The 17,367-nt window shown below is 43.2% G+C and overlaps 1 protein-coding gene across 2 annotated transcripts; it reads right to left on the bottom strand.

Annotated features, from left to right (window-relative positions):
- Nucleotides 1–362: 362 nt before the first annotated feature.
- On the bottom strand, nt 363–13,134 carry TMEM114 (transmembrane protein 114). Of its 2 annotated transcripts, XM_005522873.2 has the most exons (4): nt 12,951–13,134; nt 11,658–11,738; nt 2,978–3,115; nt 363–595 (listed from the first exon to the last, which is right to left on the bottom strand). In XM_005522873.2, the coding sequence occupies exons 1-4, from the start codon at nt 13,132–13,134 to the stop codon at nt 363–365; spliced, it is 636 nt and encodes a 211-aa protein (XP_005522930.1). The 2 variants fall into 2 exon arrangements, with proteins under 2 accessions (XP_005522930.1, XP_087920383.1); XM_088064257.1 differs by lacking the exon at nt 2,978–3,115.
- Nucleotides 13,135–17,367: the final 4,233 nt, after the last annotated feature.

A 17,367-nucleotide genomic window follows, 5' to 3' on the forward strand; every position in this document is an offset into this window, starting at 1 on the left:
GGCCTGCAAGGTACACTGAAGCACTTTGCCGAGACAGCAGAAAAGAGAAAAGAAAGCAAGAGATCTGCCTTGCTCTAAGCAATGAATGGAGATATCTGATGAGCTGCCAGCTGAAATTATTCTGGAAATACAAGCGCTGCAATGCACTTTCTTCTAAGGACACAACTAATTGACAACGCCTGGAATGTTTTACTGATTTACCAGATTCTATGTGTTTTATAGCCACCTGTGAGGAAAAAGGCTTACAACAGCTGACAAAATACTCAGTCTTGCCACTCTTATTACCCCTAGTGGCCAGATGGACCAAGCAATCCGAATTATCAGGCTCTGCAGGGCTCTGTTGTTATAAAGGCACCTGTTGCTCATAAAGCCTGTTCACGCTGCCGCTTCAGCCCCACGACTCTTGCTGCCAGGAGGAACACAGCCCCAGTGAGCACTTCTGCCACAAAGGAGATCCAGACTAGTGCCAGGGACCAGCCAAACCTGATATCGATTTCCAGCAGGAGATCCTTGCTCCTCAGGAGGCAAACAGCTTCTTGGAAGGCAGCAGCTGAATATGCAATATAGACACTGATCCCTGTGAGGGTAACAAGAGCTGAAAAGAGAAACATGTTCAGCTACTTAGCAGCCACTGAAGAAATTAAAAAGTCAATTGGATATGTCTTAGGGCCTCTTTGCCACTCCTTCCTGTTCTAGCCCAGCCAGATTTACAGATTACCTTTGAAATCTAGCTGAGGTTGGCTTCTTGTGGAATGAGGGTGAGAAGGAAGTCGAGGCAGGCTGTGTGTCCATTGAGGATAACGTGTTCCCACTGTTAAAGACTGAATCACAATGTCTGGCAGCAAACCTCCCACAATAAAAACCAAGTCCTCTAGTTTACAGATATCCAATGCATGTGCACCTGTTTTCAGTGCTGTACTACAATGTATCCTGATTCCTCACTGCTGAGCACCATGTACAGTTGTCTCCCTCTATGCAAGAAAACCCAGAGACCCAGATTTCTGCATTTCAGGTCACTGAATTGAGGCTGTTTTCTGAGTACTGTCACTTTTGAGTGTTTAATGTAAATGTGTTGGTCTTTACCATCACCTCCACCAAGTGTTCTTCCCAACACCTGACTCAAAGACATCTTGGGGGCAGATGAAAAATAAATTAATAAGGGCACTCAAACAAGGAGACAGATGTTTTCAGAATGAAAGGAATGGCACATCTGGAACAGGTACACACTACATCCTGAGCCTGGCACCCCTGTCAGTCAAAGGACAGGTACTAGCCAAAGTCACTGCTTCCCTGGATCAGCAGCAGGAAAGATCCAGTAACAATCAGTAACAATTTTATCCCTGATAAAAGGACTGCAGCCCAGGAAAGGTAAATACTGAAACACTTTTAGGACAAGTTAGTGTCTTATCTGATACTGAAGGAGAAAATTTTAGTATGGCTTTCTGTTAAATTGCAGTAAGTCTTGATGAGGCTGCTTTTTTGCCAGAAATATATTAGAGGTAAACCGAGACAGAAGAATATTGGGTTATCCTTCAGTCCAAATTCATACTCATATTCCTGGTTTTAATCATCCTATGATGCCTGTACCTTATTCTAGCCCTCTGCAAGGAGGGCTAGAATAAAAATCACTTTATCAAAAAATCAAAAAAAATCACTTTATACCTTTTGTCAGCAGAAATGGAAGACTGATTTATTGACATTTTCAACCAGGTGCATTGAATTCTGTGATTCCCCTTTCTAAAAAATGGGGAAACATATAGGATGTCCTGACATGTGGAACATATCAGATCTGAGGGTTTAAAAAACCCCACATTTCTGGAACAGCATCTCTAAATATCTCTTTCTGCTGAGACAGAACTATCTAACTAATACTCAACTTTGTGAATTTGAGAGTCCTACAAAACTGTTCTGTGCATCCAGCCAAAGGCCACCCTGTTCATGTTCTCCTGGGAAACTGCTTGGCACTTCACAGCTTTTCATCTTTCACTGACTATTTGGAGCGGTTTTCCACCAGCCTTTTCAGTGAATACAGCTTTCTGCTGCTCTGAGGAATTGGAATTTGCTCTATTTTTAGGAGACAATCATAATAGGGGATGGTTGGTCTGTGTTAGAGCATTTCAGACTAAAAAGCTCAGTCAAGGCTTTGAGACAGCAGCATTTGCTTCCAGCAATCTCCTAGCATTTTCTTCTTAAAAATAGGACTGTATGAGCAGTTGATGAGAGCCAATTCTGAGGATCCCCTTTTCTGCAGGGAAAAATTTCTGGTTTAAGTTACATTGTGAAACAGTACTGAAAATCTGTTTGGAACAGAAGATGCAGATTTAAACACAGCTTTCCTACTTTGGCAGAATGTTTTTAGGTTTTTTTAATTCATAAATTATTTTCCAAAACATGGTGGGTTTGGATACAGCAAAAAAAGAAAAAAATAAAAACACATGTAAAAGCATTTTACTAGCTTCAAATTGAAATCTTGCACTCCAATTAAAATAACTTTTGGGGGGTATCCTTTTGTGACCCACAGTCTGGATCAAAGCAAGCAGTGAGGCTAACCCAGGAATGCCTAACAAAACCCTTTTCAGAAACTTAATTCAAATGCCTTTTTAAAAACATCAGTTTTCTTAATAGTTGCAAAATCTGTGCAACCCTATAATTTAGTAATTCCATGGTCACTTTTCCATCACCCCATTACCCTGTCTGTAAAGAATTTGTGCACCGTGCAGAGAAGTTATTAAATCTTTTGTGCTAATGAGCACAGCAAACACAGATTGTTCAAAGGGTGACTCATTCCCCAAGGAGGGATATTTGCCTTTCCTAAGTAGCTCTGTTCCTCAATCAGGACCCAGATATCAGGTGAACACCAGCATTATTCTGAAAGCAAATTCCTGCTTGGCTTTTATTCCCTGAGAAATAAAGTGATGTTTCCCAGCTACAACCTCTTGTTATCTAGAACAGTTAGGCCAGGAGTTTGATTCAGTACCTCCAAAAAGGAAAAGCAGTCCTGTCATTAGGAGAAGAAGGTAGGCCCTGGCAAGAATACTGATGAATCCAGTCATTCCTCCAAAAATCATCAGTATCAGGCTGAGGGGCATCAGGATGACAAATGTTCCATGCATGTCTGAGGAAAAATGAAGAATGTTAATATGGTAATGTTTTATTGTGGTTAATTATGTACCAATAATTATTAAGTGTAGAGCTTCTGATCAGGATCAAAGCTTCATTCTGGGCTGCACAAACAAGAAATTGGACAGCCCTTGGGTTTTCAGTGTAAATCAGCAGGACAGACATATGGTATGGAAGAAAAGGTAACAAGCAGAACAAACTCTCACAGGATCACAGCCTGTGTTTCAAACAGAAACCACAGATATTGAGGATATGTCTACAGATTTCTATGAGCAATAAAACTGTTCTCAGCTCCTGAGCCAGCTGGGTATCAGTGATGCACTGCAGACCAGGTAGGCACTGACAACCTTAAGGGAAAGGAGCCCCATTATGTGAATCACACTGTTCTGTTTGGGAGGGGAGATCCAGCCATGCTTTGGTTAAAGGTTTCTCTTCTGTCACGTGTCCTCTGCTGCACTGATGTAGCAAATTGTTGACCTTTTCCTTTGTTGCAGCTGACCATCAACTAGAGGTAAATTTTCCCATCCAGCTCTGGTTCTGTCTGTCACTTTTTTCTACAGCAGCTTCACTAAGTGCATTAACCTATCCTGCTTGCTTCCTCCCATGCTAAATGTTTTACATTAGTCTTTCTTGATCCCTATAACATTTTAATAGCTGTGTAAACAGAGGGTTGCTATGTATTTTTTCATATCACCCTGTTTTTTCCATCATAAACCATTATTGTGCCATTGTTCCCTCTGATGCAATCTATCCACAACGTTCAGCCCAAACCTTTTTTAGAATAATAACAAAAAAAAAAATAATTCCAGAATTAATTTGTTTCATACCAGAGTAAAGTACAGAGTAACTGAGAAAAGAAAATGTAAAATCCATATTCTGAAGAAGTCTGAGCTTCATTGTCTCATTTAATTTCACAGAGTAACAATACACCATTATCTTAGGAAAAGTTCACAGTTGGTGTGTGATCAAATGACCGATTTTCACTGTCACTGCCCATAGAATTGGAGGTACTGCATCTGCCACTGGCTAAGGATCCAGCTCATCCTCTACACTAGCATTATAAAGATCAGACATAATTGTGTACAGATCTCTGTGCAGTTCAGAAGCCTGGGAGGTTAGGAAGGGTCTGCATGGCACCAAGGCAGACACTGTTGATATCTGTACTTGAGTGGAATGTGGTTTCCAGATATAGTCATTTGTTTTGTGTAGCATAGAATATGCTCACAGGAAAAAAAAAAAATAAAAAAAATATTGTGGCAAGTGAGAAAGTTTTGGAAGATGACCCTTTTTGGTTTTTTCTGCTTATTTACACTGGTATTATATTTTCATATTCAACCCCACATATGCTCACATCAGGACCAGCTGATGCTCAGAAATCATAAATCCAACACTCTGCACTGAAGAGAGCACTTTCCCTCTTTGATTCTAAAGGCAAGGACACTCCCTTGGGCCTCCCTTCAGCAAAACTGCTGCTGTTCCTGGCCAAGAAACACAGACCTAAAGCAATTCTCAGTGCTAACAGCCAGATCAATCTTCAGCTCACTGGGAACAAACCAGCGTGTCAAAAACTGCCTGCAAATCTTAGCAGAATTCCAAGATGAGAAATAGCCATGGAACTTAGTTTGGGAGTTTTATGTGGTTAGAAGTGGTTGTTGGGGATGTGATGAAACTCGTCACAGATGATGTGACAGAATAGAGATTGGGCACACAATTCATTTCTCATATTCTAGAGGCAGCGTGGCCTTCAGCCACATTTGAGCTTGCTGAGGGATATTTGGTCTCATTTTGATTATTCCCCACCATTCTGACAGCCATGTGTCCTCTTAGATTTGGTCTTGCATGTAAAAGGTGAAAAAGCCTTGGGAGGATGCAATAAACATTTGAAAAGTATGAATGTAAGAATGGTGCAACTCTGTCCTCAGCCCTGGCCTTGCTGAGAGAGAGCAAACCTAAAGAAGTTCATGGCTGGCTCTCTGCCTTGTGATTTTCCAGGTGTGCCTCACCAGTCCAAGTCACTGCTCACAAACTCCACCTCAGGACAGCAGCTCTAACTTGCCATTTCTTTGACTTGGCATGGTGTGATTTCAGCTACTGCAGCCTGAGCCAGGACCCGTGTGGGTGAGCAAAACACAGCTCTGAATGGAACCTTGCGAAGGAAAGGGAAAGGAAAACCATAGCAGAGCATCCTTGGGAGTGTCCTAGATTACATTAATGATCTGTGACAGCTGCAATATCAGAATAACTCTGACTTTTATGCCTGCTACTGTGAAAATATAGGGTTTAGGGATAGCTCAGGTAAAACCCACAAACCCCACTGTGACAGAGCCTCACTTTTCCTACACACAGCTGGGATCACACTTCTCATTAATCACCAGCAGCTTTTTTAAAATCAAATATTTATTGAATTCTATTTGGTTAAATAGTATTTCTATAATCTCCAGTGTTCTAGTTCAATATCTAATACTCATTTGTACTATGAAATCTGCAACTGCCTGGGAAACTTGTTCTAAAATGCTACCATGGAAACCACTCAGGAATCTGAATTCATGCCATCTGGCATATGATATTATGCCATTATATTCCTTGATTAGAGGAACAGAATTAGTTTATAGAAGAACATGACTTAAAATATCTTTACTGTGTTTCTGTCTTCAATAATCATCTATGAAAGAAGTTAAAACATTGATTTTGCAGTCATTTTAGTGGGTTTTTAGTTTTTGTTGAAATACGCATGCATTTTGTATTAAACATATAATTGTCTTCATATTGATTAAATTAATCTAGTCTTGGAAAAAAAAACCACCCTAAGCATTTTGCACATGTGCACGTTCTTGCAAAACAGAATTCAGTTTCCCACACCTGTTTCTCAACACCTGAATTCCCTATTAGTCCAACATAAAAGATCCAATAGTTTAATCCTGGAAATACTGAAACAAACTCATAAACTTTTAAAAAACACTCCCTTTTTTTGAAGCAAAAAAGAATCACAGTTACTGAAGTTTAACATTAGCTAGCCAAAGCTCTTTTACTAGAGGTCTGGCCAAATATCTGTAAGAATGACATCTGCAGTGTGTGTCCAGATCTGAGAACTTGGCAGGCATTTCTGAATTCCCACCCAACACAGCTGTTGAGGCGTTGTTTGTGAGAGAAATCTGTGGAACGAAACAGAAACACTGAGCAGTGTCAGAAGCAACCAAGTGCAAGCCCAGCAGTTCTGTTAATCATCTCCTGTTAACATCCTGGAGTTTAATTGCTTCAAACTAACTTTGGATTTGTTTGCACAGCTTATAATAGCAAATGGTGCCTAGAAATCTGTAATATCACCTCATCAGAAATACTCCAAATGGCAGCAGCTCAGAAGAGCTTAATTAAGGGCCTGTTTATCCTATCCAGCAGTAACTAAACATCCAGTTAGAGAGACAAAAACCTCCAGCTGAAACAGAATCCTGGCAGTTGTTAAAACCAATGGGGCTGCTCCAGAAGGACTTGGCAAAGCCAGGAAGAAACAGTGCACAGAGAAAGTCTGACCTGCTTGCTAGGAAAAAAAAACAAGGAAACAACTTTTAAAACTGAGAAACAACTGAAAAGAACTCGTCTGAGGCTAAATGTGAGTCTTCTGGGTTTGGGCCACAGGGACAGGAAGGCCTGGATTCCCCCTGTTCAACAGAGAAAAGGTGCTGGAGGATTGCCCACAGGCTTAGGGGTCTCCAGGATTATCCAAGCTCACAGCCAGGCTGTGTGTTACATGCTTTGGCTTTGTGCTGTTCTCAAAAAATCTCTGAACTAAAAAGGAAGACAAACTGTAGATAGCAGAAATAAAATTATGCTAGACCTGGAGCAGGTGGCACTGACAAAAAACTCCAGTAGCAGGAATGGGTAGGATGATGAATGTGAGCGATGAACTGTGGTCACATTCTGTTGCTGTGGTACCAATGAATCTGAAAATGAGAACATTGATCAGAACTTGTCACTTGTTAGGCCTCACCTGCAGTGGTGCTGAAGTTCTCTCAGATTTCTGTATGTATTTACTGTAATATCTACTGTAAGTACCAGGGCAGATGTTCACTGGCACCTCTCTGAAGGAACAGTGCACTGTTGCTCAGAAACAGGTACACATCTACCACATCAATTAAGCCAGAATTTCTATGTGCATCATTTGGGTCTTATTTCACTTGCCCTCTGAAATGGCTCTTGCTCCAGCCTCAGCTGTTTCCTTCTGGTAGCTTAAAACCACAAGAGAATTTGCAAAAAACTCCAAATCCCTCAGGAAAAAATGTCATAGTGGCCAAATAATAGAGCATTATTCATAACATTATAATCTGCAACTCAGTAAAAATGAAGCAAGACCAGGAGGAACAGGGTGAAGTGTGAAAGCAGCTGGTACATGACTGTATCAGGGTCCACATGCTGTAAGGAAATCCAGACAAGTTTATCTGTACTATTAAACTCATTTTGTTGAGGAAGAAACCAAGGCAGCTGTTACATTTAAACAAGTGAGGTATCAGAGCTGCCTCTGCTGCAAAGATCATTTCCCTGCAGGAAACACAAATTTGTCTGCAGCCTCATGGTTCCAGTTACATTGATGTCTAAAAAAGAAAAAATAAAAATACTCTGGGGAGAATACTTTAAGCAGTTGTGCATGGGCAGCTGCACGCTCCAGGCTTGATCTTATAACAGGAAAAACAATATAAGTGGAAACCACATCCATTAAGTACTTATTTCTGGGTGGGTCAGGAATAGAGGAGAGCACTAAAAAATGGACCTGTAAAAGGAAACCAATCACTGGCCATGTTGTTCAAGTCTCTGACAAAAAAATCAGGACTGCCAGAGGCTAAATCTTACCTTTCAGGTACCTAATGCAGATGGTTTGTGTGTCACACAGACAGTAAGAAAGAACAGCAGCTCCTCTCACATTATTTTCCTAACTCCAGCCCCAGCTCTGCAGTGCTGGTGGGACCCTGCAGCAGCTCAAGTGCAAAGCTGAAATTCAAGAGAAATTGTCTGGTTTTGATCAGAAATATTTGAAATATTTTTCATTTTGCAAGGATTACACTGGTGCTGCCTTCACCTAAATCTGTACTGGTATTTACTCATTATTAACAACATTGTCTTCGCTAAATGGAAAATATTTGTATGACAAAAATGTCCACAACTTTTCACCAGTGTAACATGTTGAGGTTTCTTGTTTGGGCTTTTCTTTTCTTTTAAGAAATTCTTTTAGAAAGCTCAGACTCTTTGGGAAAAGGTTTCAGCTGATTGAGCACTGCCATTCCTTCTACTCAGCAGCTTCCCTCTCTGTCTGTGTGATCCTCAACATCTAGATCTGATTTTACATTTACATACTGATGTTACATTTCTGCTACTGGAAAATGGTGAAGCTGCTCAGAATTTAATGCAGCTGCCTTTGAAGTCAGTGTCATCCTTATTTTGTCATTAGAGAGAGATAGATTCAACTCACCATGAAAAATGTTGCTCTTGCTGCTTGTCTGCCATAACTGGCACAGGAGAACACATGGCAAGGCAAAATAGGTGTCTGCTGACAAACTTAAATTCTAAGGAGAATTTTCAGGGGGATGTCTTGAATCCTAGTAGTCACCAAGAGACTCTAATAACTGTCTAAATTACAGAAAGTGATACTTTCATTTTATTCCTGCTTGGGCCAGAGGAAAGTATACATCTCCAGAATTTTATTAGTGCAGGACTTTCAGAAAAGCTACTGGTAGGCAACTGAGTTGTATTTTTCTTTAGACAGTGGCTGATGTTTTAAACAAATAAATAACCAGGCCATAATGTAATCTGTAATTGGGAAATATTTTATCCATCATGGGTTTGAGGGGGAGTGAGGGTCTACACTTCATGTTCAGCTGGGGGGAGTGGTGAGAGAAGAAATGGAAGGCTAATGTAGAGGAGACAGCGTGTTTGTGTCTAATCCATTAGAGGAGTAGCTCAAGAGTGCTCTTGTGATATGAAAACACGTCATAGTCCCAGGCTTAACAAGCCCTAGGTTGATTGCCTGGGTAATATTGCTGCTAGCACAGATTTTAACTTGTGCACCCAATTATTTTAATTTGCTGGGAGCTCGATTTGAAGTACACAACAAACCTAAAAGGAATCTGCTGGGATGAATAGGGGAGATATTGGAAATGTGGAAGAAAGGACCATGAAGGCTTTTCATTCTCTAATGAAGGGTTTGTCTTCTGGCAGTGGGCAGCACTTTTGTTCCCACTTAGGCCCAGCTCTTTGCACTCGCATACAGACTTTCACCAATCTCTTTGGCACTTGTGTCTAGTTAGATATGCCAAGAACTGCTCATTCTGGAGAATGAGGGGTGTGACCAATGTGTTACTTAAGTGCCTACTTTTGGAGACAGTCCTTTAAAGTCTTTTGAGGACTCATCAGAAAGAAACATGTTTGATGTCAGGAAATTCAGTGCCAATCAAACAGTGAGAAACATATGTGTACAGCTAGATGGAATGAGATTAATCCCCTGTGACTCTTCCTCACAGACACCTTCACAGACACACAGATAGAAAAATGTCATTTTTTTGAAGTAACCAATTAAAGCTGTGCAATTAGCTTGTTTGCCACATATAGCAGCAGATGAAGAAAGTGCTGTAACTACACTGCAATCCATGATCACAGAATTTCCCTCTAAAATTCTTGATAAAATGTGTTGTAGATGAAGATGGTTTGTCATGATCTGCCTAAATATGATTCAGTGGCCACAGTGAGAAACATTTAAGAGAGAAGAGTAAGGCTGTTGTAGAAGGTACTGTCACAGGACCTGATGAATCTAGATGTCACTTGGAAATATCTGTATTTCATAGAAGGAAGAAGTACTGACATGGTACCCTCTATGTTCAGCTGCTGCTGCTGAGGATCTGTAGCCTCACCACACTGAAACTGCACTGAAGCTGAACAAAAAAAATTAAAAAGTTAACTCAGTAGGGCATTCCAATCACACCCAGCAGGTTATTTCAATTAAAGTATCTTTGATTGCTTCTCTCATCGTTTTTAGGCAGACTATGCCTGTTTATAATAAAATATGCAAGTGTCTTTGCAGACCTGAAGTCTTTTTCCAGGAACATAAAAATAGTACTTGATGTGAAAGTGAGAGAAAAAAAAAAATTTCCAAGGCCCTGAAGACTCTGTAAACATAATTATTAATCCAATTTTTATTCATATCCACTATTTTCTTACACTTCATGACTCACAAAAAGCCATCCTTTGTTTCCAAGCCAACATCACTTTTACAACCAAATGAGCACTGCTTTTTGCTTTTGTTTTGTTATTTAACTGAAGAGCTGCAATCTCTCACCCGAGAAAAATAAAAGATGTACCTTTGGGAAATATGCACACTACTTTTGAAAAGCAAATGGTTTTATCCTGAAATGTTGGACTATCACCAAAGTTACAGTGGAGGTGCTGCCCCCTGAAAGGCTGGAGTGATCCAGCAGACAATCACTTCCACTGATGTCAGCACCACCAAGCAGCTACAGCCCTCTGCTTTGAGGAACATTAAAGACATGGAACTTCCTATTTAAAGCACAGAGAGACATCCTGGGCTGCAAGTCCTGCACCTGCTGATGTGTTTATAGGGCTGCTTCAGGAGCTCAGTGGGATCTGAGTCCTACTGTACCTTCCCAGTACGGCTGGGACACAGCACCAGCACCTCCCAGGCTTCCTCTGTGTGCTGCCCCTGCAGCTGGACCACGAGATGCTGCTCCCAGAAACTAAAGGCACTTTAAAGCTCTCTGGAGCCCAAGGAATGGCTGGTTTTGAGGGAAAGAGCTCCTTTTGAAGAAACATGAAATGCATGTATTCTGCAGAGTCAGGGAGAAGAGGTGAATAAATCAAAAAATTGTAAAAATCATGTCCATACACGAGGGTGTGTGAGGAAAGGATTGTGACGAATATCTGATGCAAAGAAGGTAAATTATCTTCTAGGAGATGGCTGCAAGCATTTGAAAATGTTCAGTTTGGACTTTTTGAAAACATTCTGGCATTGACAAATGAACCTAAACAAAACAAAGTAACTATATTAGAAGCTTAATGTTTTTGAACATGATGTTCTTCAAATACTTTGAATGCTGCTTTTGGTCATTGATTTATTTTTTTTAAATTCTCACATACTTAAGTATTTTATCAGTGCTAGGTATCCCACTGAAACACCAGAAAATAGCTGTGTTAAAAATTAATTTAAATGTGTTCTGAAGCATTTTCAGTGATCAGACTCCTTTGAGGTGATTATGAACACTTTTGCCTTTTATTTTTAACAATTGTGTACCTTCCTGTGCCATTCCAGTCAGAGAAGTCTTGCTCCTGTGGAGGAAATTAGCTGAACTTTTCATCAAATAGATGGTTATTTTAACCGTAAACACAACTTAAAGACCACCAGCAGGGACAGACACAGTAGAGAAGCAGAGTCAAAACACTTTCTCAGTGAATTCCCCTCTGAATCAGAAATGAGTCCCTTTAATGTGCAGGGAGGGAGGGAAGGGTGGATGGAAATATAAAATAACATAAATGCTACTCACACAAAAGCTGTCTGTGTGAATCGGTGATGTTTGAGTTCTCATGCCAGAAGGGGTTTATCAAAGGGTAACATTCACTCCTCACTATTAGAAAAAGGGAAAAAACAATGAGGAAAAAATTACACTATGATATCCGTTTGCTATATATATATATTTGGTTTTTTTTACATCTACATATATTTCATATAATGCTGGCTGCTGCTAAAACAGCCATTCCTAGGTAGGGAAGGCAATGAGAGGATTTTTGGCATGCAGCATCAGCTGCTCCCATGGGGCCTGACCTCTAGAGTCAACAGGGAAACATCTGCTCATTGGAGTGGGGCCTCAGTGCACAGCAAAGAGACAATTCCTGTAACCTGCTCCTCCCTGCTGCTCTGGAAGCAACATCCTTTCTTGCCTATGGCAAACATTATTTACTCCTGAATTTCAAGAGTGGAATCAAAGCCAAAAGTTAAATGCCTAGGATATAAATTGACAACATGCGGAAAATCCTATATATTGATATTTAGGATTATAATAATTCTGTATTATGACACATAATAATACTTATATTTAAATTAATTGTGTTGTTTTATAAGTAAACTATATAGTGTTTCTATTTCTATTCTTTATATTAATATTTATCTTTTAAGGGCTTTAACCCAGAACTTTCGCCCCTTAATTCCCTGAGCCAAATGAAAAGACATCTCCTTCCTTCTAAATGGTTAACGTTTATTAGATTATCTTGAATTAAAAGTTAATGTAAAATTAGGTTACAGTAGCAGAAAATTCGCTCTTCCCATGTCTCCTTCGGCAAGTGACACGGGAGTATTGACAAGGCACTGCCCACTGTCCCGGGCACAGCCGGGGAGCGCCCGTCCCTTGAACCACGCAGAGCCGGAGCTGCCCCCGAGCCGCACGGACACCCGCACGCCCATCCCCGATCCCCGCATCCCAGAGCCGGAGCCTCGCAGATGGATCCCGAACACACCCCAGCAGCTGCATCCCCGCAGCCAGACCCCGCATCCCCGCATCCCCACATCCCCACATCCCCGCATCCCCGCATCCCCACATCCCCGCATCCCCACATCCCCGCATCCCCGCATCCCCGCATCCCCACATCCCCGCATCCCCACATCCCCGCATCCCCGCATCCCCGCATCCCCACATCCCCCCATCCCCCCATCCCCACCTCCCCCCATCCCCGCATCCCCGCATCCCCACATCCCCGCATCCCCGCATCCCCACATCCCCACATCCCCACATCCCCGCAGCCGGATCTCCTCTCTGCTCCGGGCCCGCCGCCCGCGCCCTCACCGCGGCAGGTCCGCCAGAGCCCCGAGTGCGAGCTGAGCGCGTCCGTGCCGTTCCGGGACGCCTCCAGCTTGGAGGCATCGATGATGTACCAGAAGTCGGTCGCGATGGCCACCACGAGGAAGATGAAGCTCGAAAGTCCCACCAGGGCCACGAAGAGGGAGAGCGCGCCCAAGTTAACCCTCATGGTGCCGCCGCCGCCGCCGCGCCTCGCCCGGCCCCGCTGCGGCGCAGGTAGCGCGCCCCGAGCCCCGCCCCGGCTGCTCCGCGCCCCGCGGGAGGACCGGGGATCCCGCGGGAGAACCGGGAACCCCGCGGGAGAACCGGGAACCCCGCGGGGGGACCGGGGATCCCGCGGGAGAACCGGGGACCCCGCGGGAGGACCCGGGACCCCGCGGGAGGACCGGGAACCCCGGGGGAGAACGGGGACCCCCGCGGGAGGACCGGGAACCCCGCGGGAGAACCGGGAACCCCGCGGGAGAACCGGGGACCCCGCGGGAGAACCGGGGACCCCGCGGGAGGACCGGGAACCCCGCGGGAGGACCGGGAACCCCGCGGGAGAACCGGGAACCCCGCGGGAGGACCGGGAACCCCGCGGGAGAACCGGGAACCCCGCGGGAGGGCCGGGGACCCCGAGAGCGGATCGGGGACCCCGCGAGAGGATCGGGGACCCCGCGGGAGGACCGGGAACCCCGCGGGAGGATCGGGGACCCCGCGGGAGGATCGGGGACCCCGAGAGCGGATCGGGAACCCCGCGGGAGGATCGGGGACCCCGCGGGAGGATCGGGGACCCCTCGGGCGTCGCCGGCCCGGCCCGGCCCCGCAGAGACCCCGCTGCCCCCCGGGGCCAGCCCCGGCCGAGCCCCCGCACGCGTGTGCGGAGCCCCGGGCGATCGGGCGTGCCAGCGCTGCCTCACGGAAAGGGACGAGCTGGCAAAAACACCGACATGGGGATCCCGATCGCGGCGGCAGCTTCGGGATGGGCTCACCTCGGAGGGGAGAAAGCTCCCGCGTTCCAAACACCACCGTCGTGGAGGGGAGGAGGAAGCAGAAGCCGAGGTTTGGGGAGCACAGACAGGGCTGGTGTTCCTGCAGCCTTTCTGATATATTTACAAGAGATTTCCTCCTGTTCTGTGCCTTCCAGATGCCGACCTCAAAAGGCCAGTTCTAACCTAGTTTGAGAAGGGCTGTGAGAGAAGCAGTAGCGTGGCATTTACTACCTAGTGCAGTGATGTCTGCACCCTACTCGAGACTATTTTCCTGTCAGTGTCACGGATGGAGCAAAAGACACAAGCTCCCTCTTCCAGAAACTATAGTTACAAAGGTGTTCATGTGTGAGCCCTAAAGCCACACTTCACCAAGCCATCTGCTCATCTTCAACAGGCCGGTATCTGTTGAGTAACAAAGTGAATTTCAGTAATAGAACCTTGTTTCCAAGCCTGCAGAGAATTTACTCTGGTGTTTTACTGCGTATCTTCACTGGCATAAAGATACTGTGCAGGTAGGGTCAACGGGGCATCTTGTTTTCTTCCTTGTAATTCACTTCAGGCCTTCCAGGGAATTGCTAAGGAATTCCAGAGTAATTTAAAAAGTCATTTTCATTTATTTTCTGGCATGGACACTGGGCACAATGTGTGACATCATTACCCATCCATGGCAACAAGCTATCGTGAACCAGTAGGGTTTCAGCAGTAGGATCAGTTAAAAGGAACATTTTCCTTGAGAGACAGTGTTTAAATAAACACAGTAATCATCAACACTGTAGACCACATTTTGCTCTGCAAAACTACTGAAAGGTGTATGTGGTTGGGAATATAATAGTCTATATTCAGGAATACACTGTTAAGCAGCTATAGCATTATTGTGAGCTCTTGCCATCTATTTCTCACATCTCCAAGTTGCATCTGGTAATCTGTGAAAATGCGTCTGTAATAGTTTGTAGTTCCACAAACTAGGCAGCTACAACTTCCTTGTAATTGCAATGTTTGGGTGAACCAAAGTTAATGAAGCAAAGTGAAATGATTTGTTAGACTAACTAATGCAGTGAGACAAAATGAAGAAGCCTTGGGGCACCAGTCTTAACTGGGATCCCAGGCTTGCCTTTTTTTTCCAGATACATTTACAGTTACTTGAAAGTTTAAATTAGCCACACAAATACCATGTCTTTGAAAGACGTTTTATCAGTTCTCATAAGTCTGATGAGGTACTCATACAACTGAATCATCCTGCAATGATCTGCCACTGCCATCTCCCAGTTAAATCCAAGGGAAAGCAAAGGGTATACAACTGCAGGAACATTTAACCCAGTTGGGTACAAGCTGTTAAACAGGTATGAGAGGCTTATCAATGATACTCTGTGTCTTGGAGAGTTTTTGTTCTAATCTTGGGGCCCACAAAGTTTGTACATGTGCTTATTTTTAGAAACATTATTAAATAATCTATTTTAGCCATCAAGATGTGCAGAGGTCCTTGTGGACTCTGTCTAGACTAACTTTACCGTAAACTGAAGTTAGAGCCTTTTTTGACCACACTCTGATGACAAACATTTATATCAAGAGTAAATTAACTCTACATAAAGGTTTCCACATCACCACATGCCATGCTGGGGAACAAATAACTCCTGCAAAGTCAGAAAACTAAAAACACAGATACAAAAACAATTTCATGTATTCATTGGGAAATGCTTATAACGAAAGGAAAAAAACAGTAGTGAAAATTAGTTTCTCTGAGACTCAGTTTCAAATTCCTGAGGTCTTTGAATGTTAAACTAGGATCTTTAGCATAAAAGAGTCAAAATTTTAACATAGACTTAGCTTTACAGTGAAGGAACACTTTGCTTTGCATAGACTAGGTGTTGGTTGCATCTGCCAATGTCAATCTGCTGCTCAGAATAACAAAGATAATTCAGAATACAGTCTCAAAGCTGCAGTCAGTTATTAGTCCCCAGAGTGTGATGTAGCAAAATTCCAGCCTGAGCATGACAAAGCTTGTAAGTAACTTTTCCCCTCTCTGTTCTGCTTACAGGGTTACCTGGGTGCTGGAGGATTCAGAGGGCATTGTTCTCTTGGAATCACCAGCTTTGCTTCCCAGGACTTATCCCAGGTAAAATGCATCTCTAAGGCGGCTCCTTCTCAACTGTTCTGAACCTGTGCTCTTCAGGTGCAGCAGAAGCCCACTGAATTCCTCAATTTTCCCCAGTGTTTATTTCATTTCCTCTGCCCTGTCTGTATTAGCGAAGAGGTGACTGCATAAGTAGATAATTTGTAAACTGAAGAAGGGAGGAATTCCCACAATATTTACTCACCTGACTGTAGGAAAGCCAGGCAGTGCAATTGTGCACCAATGACTGTAATTAATTGCTGCCATGGCAACAGGCGCAATCAACACACCTTATTTCATTCACAATCCTTTTCCAGGAAATACCACTTTTTTCTCCTGTTTTTGTGTTTGTTTTTTTGGTTTTGTGGGTTTTTTTGTTTGTTTTGTTTTTTGTTCTTCTTGTGGAATGAAGAATTAAATTCAAACAGTTTTATCATTCAGCCTTCCAGTAAAGCTAATGGGATTCTGGAGTTTATTGTTCTTTTAGACTTACCACAACTACTTCCCCTGTGGTTCAAAAGAGAAAAGCTGTTTTAGACAATATATACAATTACAATTTTCAGATTTGATGCCCTTGGAAATTACTAACTATTGACCGATTGATCTGAGTTTTGGCTATTCCATCTCAGATCTAATCTTTTCATCATGCACTTGTACACATCCAGTTTGAAGAGTCAAAACCTGCAATGAATTTAAAAAAGGACAGTCCAAGACCAGTCACAATTTATCTCTGCCAGGAGACTACAAGACATACAATATCTTGACTCTTACTCAGCATTACCTGATCTGCCAAAGAAGCCCCATGGAGTGTCAACACATGACATTGAATTCGAAGGGGGATTACAGGAGGAACACTCCTGAAGCAACCAGCCAACTTCATGGGACTTGATCATTGGATGAAACTGGCCCAATTTATCATTTCAAAGAAGCAGTTAAGCCTTGGTGAAGTTGTCTGGCATGTGAGGAAAATTTAAACAAATTCCTAGGTCACATGGCTGTGAGGAAGACAGGAAATGTAACTGAGGTGCATCCTTAAAAGAGATACATCTCAGGAATTTGCTGCCGAAGCCCTCTTGTGTGTAGCACAGAAACTGCAGCCCCCTAAACATTTCATTATCACCCACGTTATAATATCTGTAGCCACAGGCCTTCTACAGCCACGAGATATTCCTGCTTTGTGCAAATACTATTCATATGTGAAACGAGGTGTCAGCGTTTCTTAGAAAAGCAATTGCAGCACCTCCATTTCTCACATAGTGTACCTTTGTGTTTAAAAGTCCCCATGTAATGCAGCTTTTTAGCTACCCCTCTAATTATACTA

The sequence above is a fragment of the Pseudopodoces humilis genome, chromosome 18 (genome assembly GCF_049639895.1).
Source record: "Pseudopodoces humilis isolate 2021_Gansu_Grassland_sample_001 chromosome 18, ASM4963989v1, whole genome shotgun sequence".
Taxonomy (NCBI): domain Eukaryota; kingdom Metazoa; phylum Chordata; class Aves; order Passeriformes; family Paridae; genus Pseudopodoces; species Pseudopodoces humilis.

Bases quoted from the DNA above. Each gene is read 5' to 3' on its own strand.
- TMEM114 (XM_005522873.2), bottom strand. From the start codon at position 13,134: ATGAGGGTTAACTTGGGCGCGCTCTCCCTCTTCGTGGCCCTGGTGGGA. The intron at 3,116-11,657 runs GTGAGTAGCATT...ATTTTTCCTCAG, and splicing joins TTCACACAGACAGCTTTTGT to ACATGCATGGAACATTTGTC. The intron at 596-2,977 runs GTACTGAATCAA...TTCTCTTTTCAG, and splicing joins ACTGCTTTTCCTTTTTGGAG to CTCTTGTTACCCTCACAGGG.